At 41.1% G+C, this 12702-nt stretch overlaps 1 protein-coding gene across 3 annotated transcripts in view; it reads right to left on the minus strand.

Annotated features, from left to right (window-relative positions):
- The window catches only part of myo1b (myosin IB), a 64831-nt gene that overhangs the window by 23682 nt on the left and 28447 nt on the right, over positions 1-12702 (minus strand). For all 3 annotated transcript variants that reach the window (XM_042425751.1, XM_042425750.1, XM_042425749.1), the window contains exons 4-8: positions 9912-10006; positions 6374-6478; positions 4937-4983; positions 2461-2524; positions 248-346 (exon numbers count right to left, since the gene is read on the minus strand). In XM_042425751.1, coding sequence (XP_042281685.1) covers positions 248-346; positions 2461-2524; positions 4937-4983; positions 6374-6478; positions 9912-10006 — 410 coding nt within the window. The remainder of the gene's footprint in view (positions 1-247; positions 347-2460; positions 2525-4936; positions 4984-6373; positions 6479-9911; positions 10007-12702) is intronic.

The following is a 12702-nucleotide window of genomic DNA, read 5'->3' on the forward strand; positions in this document are numbered from 1 at the left end:
TCAAAGTGCACGGTCAGGTTTTCCTTCCATTCTGGTGTGAATGAAACCAAAACAATGAGAGTTAAAAGGTCTAGTTTACTCTGAACATGACTGCTTGCAAGCCACTGTTTTGGTTCAGTTTTAATTTATTACTTCCTGTGTACAGATGTGTGTGTATATAACTGCACGCTATTTAGAAAAAAAAAAAAAAAACAAAACACACTCATGCTTCCGTTCAACTCCAATTTCCAGTATTAATATGACTTACTGAGTGTGTCGTCAGAAGCTCCAGACAGGAGCTGATAAAAGACGTGGAAGTTCCTCTCTCCTCTTGGCTGTTTCACCACACGTGACTTCTCGAGCAGATCTAAAAGAGCGAGGGACGACAAAAAGGAAACAATGACACACGATGACAAAAAGTCCGTCCCTAACAATAGTCTTCTCTGGAAATGTTTGTGAAGTGGGGTATTCTTGAGTAGTAAATACATGGCTGACCCTGTTATAATAAAGTATTAAGGATGCCCAACATCTGTGTGGAGCTCATATGGCTTCTAACCATGTATTTAAAGTTGCCATGGTGACCAAGTCAATGTTGGTAAATATTTGCATGTGTATACATGCACACGCGCTTCAGGAAGTGTATGATGAAGAAACCGCACACAGCTTTCCGACCAAGTGCAATAGTACCTGATTAAAAAGGGGAACCGTCATCTGTTCACCGCATTAGGCTGAGTATGATTTAATTAAAGACCAACTACAGAGCTCAGCAGCTGAGGCTGCTTGAGATCCTCTTCACTGCCGGGTTTGGCTGGATGATAGCGTTCATTTTTTCTGGTTAGAAAACATCTTATTTTAGGAGACTCTGGAGTTTATGTTACGCTGAAGTGAACATTTTGGAGAAACATCCACATTAACTGCCATTTTAAAAGATGATCAAATTTCCAGCCATAAAAGAATGGCTGCCGGCTTTGCCAACTTTCAGACTTCGCTTCAAAAAAAAAAAAAAACTGACTCTTCCAGTCAGTCGGTGCTGAGAGGACAGAAGTGCTACTTTACAATACTTCTGTGGAAACACTACAAGCACCTAACTAGAGAGCTCTGTCCAGAGACCCGGGGTTGTCAAGAGTTAGTGGCAGATCAGGCTGAATGTGAATCTGTGGCACCCGCTGCCCACTGATGACATCAGAGGCTGTCGCAGAGCCAGCGCATCAATAATAAACAACATCCAGGACTGAGTGGCTGCCAACAGCAATACAGAGCTGTGATGAAAGAGGAGGACAGAAAAGAAAAAACACCCCTGAGGAGCCACTTTATGTAGATAGCTGTCTGACACCTTTTTTGTGAAAAACACAAGGGGGGGTCAACGTAGGGGGCCAACAAAGAGTTTCAGATTATTCTACTCCTAAGGGTACTGAAGTAATCTTTCACCTTGTGTCCGGCAAAACCGTTCAGTCATCTTTTTTATTGCTTTTTCGGGGGCCACAGCTTCCCATTTTCTGCAGCAAAGCATCCTGAATGCCATTTATTGTTTGCTCCGTTCAGAGCATGTTCCCCTCTCCCTTAGATAAGCAAACACACATTAAAGTAGCAATGTGGGGACAATATCCTGTTATGTTTTGACTAAAGGAATTGGCTGTTTGGCTGCCAAAACACCATTACCACCCCGTTATTACCAAAGCTACTGAGAATTGGCTTTTTCGAAAAATACAGCTATCTATTCTCAGTTGTAGGAAGTACTGATGACACCGAGGATCTACATCCAAGCGGAAATAATGAACTGGGAGGTTAAGAGAAATTCCTTAAGGTCTGTCCTGTAAGAACTTCCTCATCCAACTGTCTAGCCAGCCAGCCAGCCAGCCTCTGTCTGAAGAAGTCACATGTCAGTGGCTCTTCTTTACAGACAGTCCCTTGTATTTGACTAACTCGGGCCAGCAGACAGAGGTTCACTTGTGTCTCCGCCATCAGCTCCGCTCTTTGTTTCCGTGACCTATGGCGGGGAAGCCGGCGCAGACAAAACAATGTGAACAGAGGCAAGATAAGAGCAAAACAGAGAAAAAGAGCTGAGGAAAGGGAGTCAGATAGGTGAAGGGCTGCGTTTTGTTCAGTCTGCCCCCGCAATATGTTTTTAGTGAATTTCTACTGACAACAAATAGAAGATGGATTGCTCTCTGGTGGTGTTTTTGCAAAGACTTTGGCTACGACTGACCCATGTAGGAGGATGAATAATATGGAGGTGCAAGAGAGAAATCTGAAAGTAAGCTATGCCCAAAGTAGAATAACTTAGATATTTAGTTTAGTAGTGTTGCTCGCAAAGCAATAAGTGTCCGGTTGATGAAGGCCATGACACGAGAGAGAAAAGTATGCAATTGACATGATAAAGATGAAGTAGGAAATATGGTGCGTGTCATTTCCTGCGTTCACAATTTCAGATGTCTTCAAATCTTTAATTGGTAAGGGCATTTTCATCCTGACACTACTCACAGTTGCTGATGACTCCACCGAGAGGATCCCCTTTGAAGTCGAACTCAATGTCCATGTACTTCCCCTGTTGAACAGAGCACGACAGTTAGAACTGAAAGTGGGTATAACTCTAACTCTAATATACACTGCGAGCTCGGCCCGAAGCCAAACTCATGAGCTCAGTTCAACTTCACAGGGGAGGATCTCTGAACAAACCCATTCAAGTTACGATTAAGGCGACAGCTGCCAATCATAAACACGACTTGCTATGAAATAACTAGCCTCTATAGGAGGGAAAGACCCCCCCAACTAATGCCAGTTTTTTTTTCCCTCTAGTGTAGGACTTAAACTATTTCAGGCCCCTTCTCTCCTCCTGTCTGAAATTTGGGAGTTAGAACAGAGAGTTCTGTGTGTTTCACCCTCTGATGTATTAATAGCAGACAGGTCCTCAGAACTGGCCAAGCTCTACTGGTGAGTGGGCTCCAGCCAAACTCAATAAGTCCTCTGCACTCAGCAAAATGAGAGAGAGAGAGAGGGAGAGAGAGTTTGATTCGTAGGTTTCTGATAAACTGATTGAGCTCTGATGAACTAGTGGGGAGGTCTGAGGTCCTTGCCTGGAGGTTTATGCCAAGGTTACCTAAATATAAACAGATCAGGGGCATAATCCTTTATAATACTCTCTGTTACAACTGCGAGTCCGAGCACTGGCGTGTATTCATAAGTACTATGTAGGTAGATGATTAAACATAGTGTGAAAAAGCATGGTACTGGCTAGAATAACCATTTCCATTATAACCACAAAACAGTCATGTGATGGGAGTTCTTCAGTCTAGCTGAATCACTCACTGGTTAAATAAAACACAATACACGTTAGAAAATAAACACAAGCGGTAGCGCAATTGGGGTAATTTAATGTGATGAAATAAGGGAGGAAACTGAACCAGGCTGCCCCCACCAACAGCACTCTGAACTGCAGCATCACATGACACACACACACACTGACCAAAAAGACCTATTATAACACACAGTCATTAGAGAAGTAGTGGCTGTAAAACGGTGAATTCATTTTTCTGAGTGTCCCCTTGAAAAGACTCTTTGTAATATCAGAATTTGATCCATTGGGGTCTATTTAAGTTTAGGAGGAGCTGTATCATTAAATTACTTCATGCTATTTGTGTGTACGGGGGAGCCAAGAGGAAGTCAGCCGGGCCAGAGGATGCTGACAATCCTTCATGAGAATGAATGAGATGCCAAGTTGGAACATGGGATCCAATTTTTTATTACTACATCCATGATCGGGCCTCCCTGAAACCTTTTAGCCTGTAAATGTGTCGAAATACTTTCTTCGTAAAATAAAAAACGGAAAACACCCTGCCTCCCTTCATACAGTCACTGCCTGGAAATGTCTGGGTTTGTGTCTGTCCGTACAGAAAGCGAGGCAGACTTTGAATCGTTCTTAAGATGCTATCTCCATCTTCCACTGAGATCAGATGTCTTCAGATTACTCATCGTAAGACCACAGTAGGTTGCACAGGTGATCAAGATAGAAAACTGTCTGAAGCTCGACTGATAAACAAGATCATTTTTAAAAACGATTGAGAAATGAACATAAAATAAAACTAAAGAAGAAAAAAAAAAAAATCAGTGCAGCCGTGCCAGAGTTTGCTTTCTCTTTGGTTAGAGATAAACTGATTTCTTGGTCTGTGCTGGCATTTGGCCACACTGTGCTGTTGATGAAAAGCAGCGTACTGTGTGTCAATGACTGTCTTGTATGCTGCATGTAAAGAACATTTATAAAAGGCTATTTCGCATGTGTCTGTGCAATATATCAAGTGTAAAAGGCCTGCTAAAACTGAGGCAGTGCGTGGAACGGTGTTCTGCACAGATCCAATTGAATCTGCGCTGAGTCCAATTCTGAGGATGTTATTTCATGTATTTTTCGTGTTGCTATGAAACATGTACTAACATGCATCACTTGCCAAGGACGTGTGTCTACAGGAAACATCGACCTTGACAACTTGTGAGCTTCAAACCAGTTTTGTATGTGTAAACACCTTTGGGCTTTTGCTTTAACCATTAAGATGTTGCAGAGGCTGTTAACTGAAAAAACAGGACTTGTGTCCAGGTGACACCTACACTGTTATGAGTGAGTTACTGATCCTGCTCAAACTGAACAAGGAGAAGAAAACTAATTTCCAAAATATTGTAGCTCCTACATGTTCAACTTAATGGAAGACAGAATCATGCAAGTACGTGAATTAGTAATTCTCACAGTAAGGAAATGACAAGAAATATAGAGGGACAAAAAAAATGCATCGCATTAGGAAACAGCGGGGCTTATTATGAGGGAAACAGAAAAAACTAGAGGACAATACTGGATTATTCACAAGCATGAATTAAGTCTGGATGAAAACATCCAAGCTGTGCATCATAATTAGCTAATTAATCATCTAATCAAACGACATTAGCATTTATTAATCCTAGAGGGGATACTTACAAATCTGGAGGAGTTGTCGTTCCTTACTGTTTTGGCATTTCCAAAGGCTGAAAAAGGAGGAAAACCATAATTAGCATAATAAAGTACAATAAAGTATAATTTATGCTAATCTGTCTGGTATATAGTTGCAGCCGATGATATTAAAAAGACAGATCAAATCTTATTTACAAAATATCGCAAACCTTATTAAATGATCCTTAACATTGTGTCTCACTCCGGCTAGCTGTCAATCATGTTAGGGCTGGATGTCAAAGCCATTTGTACTGATGAAGCCCCATAATTCTGTATGGATTAAGCAAAGCACTGGGGCTTTCCAGGCTTAGGATGGGATGAACCTTGCTGTCACGCCGCATTCGAGTCAGAGTGCTTCAATATGTGCCCACGTTTATGAATAAACAATAACAAACATGATGTTCAAACACAAAGTATGATTTCTTACGTGTGTGAGCACCTTAAATACATCAAACATATGTGCCTCTTGTGTTATGTGCATAAGGGATCCTTTTTAGAGTAATATATAGTATCCAGGGCCTCTCCGTTTGCTTCCAACCACATTTCTACATTAAAATGCTATTAATGTGTCATGCATCACAGCGCTATTAGCATAACTGCTTAATTGCTGATAACAGCTGATTAATGTGTGTTTAAGTCTATCGTTAAAGTGAATGTGTGGGGTGCTAGCCTGGTACAATGGCAGCTGGAGGGGCGAGAAAGACGGAGAGTAACGGAAAGATAAAAGGGTAAGAGGAGTCAGGGCGAGAAATGAAAAGAAATTAAAAAAAAGGGGTGACGAAGAATGAAACTAAGATTCTGAAAGAGAGCGAAAGCAAAACTGAGAGTCGCAGAGAGAGCCTGACATAGATACATTGTGTATAGCTGGTTAACTGTGCTCCCCTCTCCCTCTTTTTTAGCGTTAGGGCAATTAGATCTGCAGGAGCTAAGCTCTTGCAGATGTGCAGGGTTTTCTGCAGCGACTCAACCCAGGCGTATAGCTTCATCATTCATGGGCATTTCCTGTCCACTGCCCCCAATTAAAATACAGCTGTTCCGGTGGCAGCACTGAGCTGTGAGGAATGAGACAGTATGTATGTGTGTGTGTGTAAAATTCATGTTTCTGTGTTTCTCAGTGTCTATATCCTATATCTAAAAGGTTATGTTTTGTAGCTGTGTGAAATATTGTGCTCAATAGAAAATTACTAGAAGTTTTGTGGTGATAAAATGTATCTTTATGGACATAATTTACTCTAAAACCAAGCTTTATGATCAAAGATTGTTATAAAATTAAACTCTGATAAACACTAGTGCTCAGTGGGTTAAAGAGGTCGCTGAAAGTTACAACTATACATCTGTATCTTGCAAATTTTGGCAAAGCACGGCCGCATTTGGAAGAGCCTTTTGATTTGGGAGCAGCTTGAATATGCAGAGCGCTTCACTCACCCTCCAGCACGGGATTGGACTGCAGCAGCTGTTCCTTGACCTTATTCACCTCCTGGCCCTTCCCACACACCGCTGCCACATATGACATCACCAGCTTACTGGCCTCTGAAACACACACACACACACACACACATTCAGATAAATATTAGGTCAAAGCTTTTGCTAGACATAACTGAAGAACAAGTGCGACATATCCACCCATCTCACCACTCCCCATAAAATCCCCCTCTTACATCATCCCCCCTGACACCCATCCAGACAGGGTGTGCATCAATCATTTGTCTGGAGCAAAAAGGAGGAGGCCTCATTTCTCAAACCCCAAAATGAAGACCCACTTTGTTTAGTTAGACGATGACCATTATTGCATCATGTTATCATCATTAAAAACAGAGATTTCGCTGAGAAACAAGAGGATGCGGCGGAGAAACATGACTTCGTTTAGATCTACAGAGATGATGCCTGTTCACACACTTTTATTAGAAGTGAAGCTGATCTGAGAGACTTGTGTTGTGAGGGGAGCGTGCTCCCCAAACATAATTTTCTAGATGTGACAAATGTGACACAAGTTCAAAAGGCATCATGTGCTGTCTGAACCGAGTGACATGTCCTGTAAGATGACTATTGGCATCGGGATCATCTCTCCTGTCCAGTGAGATGACCCAGTACTGACGATGTGAGCGATGTGCCAAAAGAGGGGATAGAAAAGAGCTTGACAGTAGTTGCTGGTACAGACTGCTAATGAGCCTGGCATACATACAGGTCCAGACACATTCGCAGATTTTAAACCAGGATAGAGGAAGGTGGGCAAAAAAAAAAAATGTGGCGGCAAAAAATGTAGACATCATGAGCACCTTTTTTATCTCTTAGAGTAGCAAAATAAACGTCCTCAGTCATCTCTCTCAAGCAATAAAAACTACAGTATGTTATGTCTCTTGCACACTATTTGGCATCTGATAGTAATGTTCGTCATAGCCTCTCGCTCCTGTGGAAGCCGCAGAGGCATGAGAAAACCCTTAGTAAGACATGGATGTCAGTGACCCTTATTGATGGGGCAGGCTTGTTTTTGATGGCCTTACTCCACTACAAAGCTTTGGGGGACGATGAGATTACTGAAATCCGAATTTATCTCTTTGACTTGGCTGAACAGCTTCTTGGAGTGGGGTTTTTTAATATCCATGAGAGGTTGAGAGCAGCCAAATAAAGGATACCACATCATGCAAAACATGATCTGTCAAGCTGTGCTGTGATTTCTGCTGCTTTGTATTGGGCCTATTTTACTATTGTATCACTGCATTTCACCTTTAAATGTATAGTTAATATTTTAAATGATTATGAATAAGTGACTGATCTTATACAGTGTTGACAGTGTTATTTGTTCAAATACTTGTGTGGCTTCAGGGCTCTTGATGTTTTCTACCAAAGTGCTACAGGGGAGGTTATGTTGTGAAATCTGAGCTCTAGCCAGAGATCAATGCATCAATAGCGCTAAACCATTAACAGCATGAAAACAGAAAGTCATATCATCGATACGGGCCGTGGATACGGGATAATTTCAGCAGTAAACAAATATCAGTGTTGATACTCATAACAAGAAAGTAGGGCAAGGTGATGATTCAATATCATTTATCATCTCTCCTTATGATTGTATTTTGACAAAATTCTCATGTTGAGATATCATGGATCAATTCTGATGTGTAAATTATTGATAGGTTATGCTTAACCAAAATCAGAACATAACAACATAAACACTATTTCTTGGAATTTACATTATTTTGGTCAAGTTAAACACTCATTGGGACAAGCATAAGTTTCACTTTTTCCCCATATTCAATAATTCAGTAAATATTAAAAAAAAGATAAAGATAATGCTGTGATAATTGTTGTCGGTATAATTATTTTCCCCATATTGCCCACCCCTTCAGCCATGTGGTGAGTTTTAACTGGAACCAAATGGACAGGAACCATAAAGAAAACAAACTTTCACTAAACGGTTATCAAAACTGATATGCTGCGAGTCAACAGCTGTAATGAGAGCGCTCAGTCAAGAAACCTGAGTGCAAAGGTCAAGATTTACAATTCTAAAGAGTATGAATGTATGTGTGTGTGTGTATCTACTGTGCAGGTAGATATTTTATGAGTAGATTGCAACAGTTTGTACTTCCCACAGTTTGTGTGCTGCCAACTTAATTTTTTACCTGTGACACAGCAGGAAATTCCATCCCTGTTGGGTTTCTGTAAAGGTATGTGAAACTACTCTTGAACATGGCCACATAAATATAAAAAAACCCCAACAGACATAAAGGACAAGGAGAAGAACACAGCTGCCTCTAGGCTCCATTAAGTATTTCTAGTCTGACACACAGTCTAACAGGAATTTCCAAGTTTCCTACCTGACCAGTGTGAAGGTTATGTTTTCTGTGTGCTGCTGGTCTACCGCTATCGTTTTACATGCCAACCATACACGGCTCATCACAGATCTACTGTTGTGTTTCGTGTACCGACATGATGTTCTCAAAACAAAAACTGGCATCAAGCTGCCTTTCAAGGTAGATCTGATCTAAAAATCTGCACTTTAGCTTTCTACATAACAACCCTCATCTTACAGTTGCCTTTAGGTAAGTTTTGACTACACTTTGAACAAACTTTTGTTGAGCACTACAAACAAGAAGAGCTGAACAGACAAGACAGTACATTTTTAATCTTCCAGAGATCTATTAACCAACTACTGGGTTATTTGTGAAGATACTCTTTTCTTGGATCTATGAAAATTGTTTTTGGGTTTGTTTTTTTTTGCTTAGCTTTTGATAAATAAGGAACTTTTTATGTTCATGCTTCAAACAGATGTGTTAATGAAGCTCTCTTCCCTTGCGTTCTGCTTTTATTTGACTAAAGGTGAATGTCAGCTGTTTCTTCCTGTTCTGTTTCTCTCAGTCACATCTGCTTTCCCACAGTCAAAAATCCCTTAATTCACAATTTCGTAATTGCCAGACTGGATCAATGATATTTCTGTCTGTGTTCCTCAAGCCAATCAGTCTCTATACTAGAGGCTGTTCTTTAAATATTGCTGCAATTCTGACATTCTGTCTTTCAGATCTACTGTTGCACAACCCACCTCCTCCCCCATTATCACCGTGACCTCCATGATATCCGGTCAGACTCGTCCAAAGGTTTCCATCAAGGACCAGCTAGCTCCACTCCACCACCACCAGTGTCTAGACTCTGGGGGGATCGTGTCCAATCTCCCTTCTTGATACGAGCCAACACTCTAATGCTTCACGTCAATGGAGTGGAGTCTAACCGCCAAAAATCCTTCTGACGCTAACATCAATAAATATTGTTCAAAATCATCTCTCCTTGTTGAACTGATAGCATAAACATATGTGGCTGTATCAAGCAGATCCCAGCTACTGTAGGAACATGAATGACTTTATTTATGACGCAGGATGGTGCTTGACAGGAGTGTGGATGCACCAGTCAATTTCCCTGAAATGAAGAAAAACTAAAATAATGTAACGTAAATGCAAAAATGGCTGCCTACCAGTTTTCCCAGCCCCACTCTCCCCTGTGATAAGGATGCATTGGTCCTTGTCCTGGTCCCTCAGTGAACGGTAGGCCTCATCTGCCAAAGCATAGCTGGAAGAAGAGAAGCACAAAGTCATGAGACTTAATGATACAATTAAATGCAACTTAAATGCTTACATAACACCTTTCTTTCCAAGTATAGTTGATTATAGTTTACACCTCATGATTATGTTCTTTAACATACTGTATGTAAATATCTGCTGTGGGAACCGCCTTTGCTTTTCAGAAAAATCGTCCATTTTCCAGCATATTTTGAGGGTGATGAGAAGGTAGTGGGGTTAAAGAAGTTCAGAGAAATGGTATACTGCTCTGCCAGGCTGCATGGCGTCTACCCTAATCAATAACATGTGGCTGTATTGGAAATTAGGTTGCATCTGTGGGACAGCCACAGGACTGGAGTAACTTGCAGCTTTATTTAGCTACACAGGCCGGTTTGCATTTGGGATTTGGCTCCGATAGTTGGAATACTAGCCATTTCCTGCTCGTTCTAAACTAAACCGCTACAGCGATGCTGCTGAAGCTACTGCAATCAAAAAGCAGAAAACAATAGTTACATTCTTCAAGGACAATTTTTCTCTTCCAAAGACTAATTGTTTAAATTGTCATATTGTAATTACTTTCAGGATTTGTTTGTTAGTATAAAAATGCATAATTAGACATGACTCTGCTTCAAATCATACCCTGGCAGGTGTTTGAATAATGCAATTAGTTGATGAGAATGTAAAATAAGCCGTGGTGGATTAGTCAGTGATAAAAGGGGAGTTTCTATTCCTATTGTAAAATGAAACCTATTGTCATACATTCCAGGACAGCGATACAATGGGAAATGGGACTGATTATTGCAGTTTCACCCCCACTGAATTCCAGAACAATATATTATTTGTTCTCTTTATGCAGACAAATCCCTTATGACGGTTTGAGAGTAGGGTGTGGATGGCATGAGGACCATATCACAATGACAACTTTTTATCTTGTGTGGCACAGTGGTCTGTAATTTCAACATGATACGCCCGAAGAGAAGGAATACTAAAGGGTGAGGCTGCAGCAACAGCTTTTTACAGCTTCCATTTTGGCAGGCAAACAGTCAAGTACAGTCCTACAAGAACCGTGTTTCAAATGAGCTTGCTTCGTCTCCCGTCCCCCCGTACTTTGGCATTCACTACTCAGGAATTTTTTCCAAAGCCACGTCTGGTAATAGCTGTGGTTATGGGGGGAAATGTTGCATGTAGCATCCCCCTTTTGCCTTATGACACACTCAAAATGTATTTGCTGTTAAGAAATAGTTAGTTTGAAACAAGGATGAGTGGATTTTGGCATACACTGTCATCCAAGACATTCATGATGAATTCTACCATGTTTAGGGAGGGTCTCTTTGAGTCCATCTGTATTGGTGGACCATCAAAGGAGGGATAGGAAACTGGACTCAAGGGTAATGTTGCTGGGGAGAGCATGATTCAGTCAGAAAAAAAAAATAGTTGCAAACTCAAGCATCTGCCTTGCTGAAGTCTCCTTGAGCAAGAATCTCTACCAGCTATACAGGTGGTAATTTAACTCAATGCTAGTAGCTGCAAAACCATCAAGGGCTTAATCCCTCAACTTTTTAAATATCAAGCTAAGATCAACATCTTTAAGTCTTATGTTACACTTTGAGTACAGGGTAAATATAGCTTGAGGTAATTTTGGAGGAATGCATCAAAATAGTCTCTCCCAAGTGTCTAATTTGCTCTAATTCTGTGGCTTGAGGGTGGGGGAACCCCATGTCTCCCAGGTTTGAGTAATATTATTAATCAAGTATTTATATGCACTAAGAGCACTAGACATGAATGCAGGAAGGAATGTCTGACATTCACAGATGCTGACAGGGATTTTCACATGGCACTAACCAATGGGCTCTGTAGCTGGGTCTGAAATGGGATATCTTACACGCATTAGGCAACACTTTGAGGATGTGTGTACTTGAAGAGGCGAAGCTGTTGTCATATTCAAGCACACTGCATGAAAAGTAGTCTGGCACCAACAAGGAGTCTACAAAACTAGATTAAATGGGGTCCAAAGTGATTTCTACGGGAGATGTTCAGACTGCATTTGAATTTGTATGCTGGATGGTTGGGCAGCGTCATTCTGTAATTTTTTTTTTTTTATTATTGACTGCAACATTCGCAAATACGTCAAGACATGGAAAAAGAAACTAATGTCTAAAAATGCCTAAATCTGATTTGGAGTACAGCGACGAATGTATTAGTGGAGTCAGTGCGGCGGGGAGCAGAACTTGGAGCATATAATCACACTCTGAACTAACACTGACCTCCAATTTGTAAAGTAGTTGATTGCTAGTAAGAAGCCATGACAGACTAGGGGCCAGAGATGGACAGCTAGATGAATGCATTCCAGGCCACAATACAAAGTTAAAGCTCTAGCTGGCTAATGGAGCTTAGGGTTCTGCACCATCACACATCGTTTTGGACCAGAGCCCATGCAGCCTCACAACCAGTCCCCTCCCACTTCAGCCCCCAGCCTGGGCCCTCCACTAGCAAACCCTCAGGAAAAGGGGTACACTAATGCAGCATTCCTCACCATAAAAAGTGCCTTTATGTCAAGCTAGTGAAGTTAGTTAATAAAAGTGTGCTATAGAGCACTGTTTGCTTCTACTGTTATCTGCCAAGAAACATAGCAAGGTGCCAATAAAATATAGGGATGAAGACTGCTAACCAGTGTAAACATGATGTAAGACCAGGGAACTAACGATT

This window comes from Thunnus maccoyii, chromosome 11 (genome assembly GCF_910596095.1).
Source record: "Thunnus maccoyii chromosome 11, fThuMac1.1, whole genome shotgun sequence".
Taxonomy (NCBI): Eukaryota; Metazoa; Chordata; class Actinopteri; order Scombriformes; family Scombridae; genus Thunnus; species Thunnus maccoyii.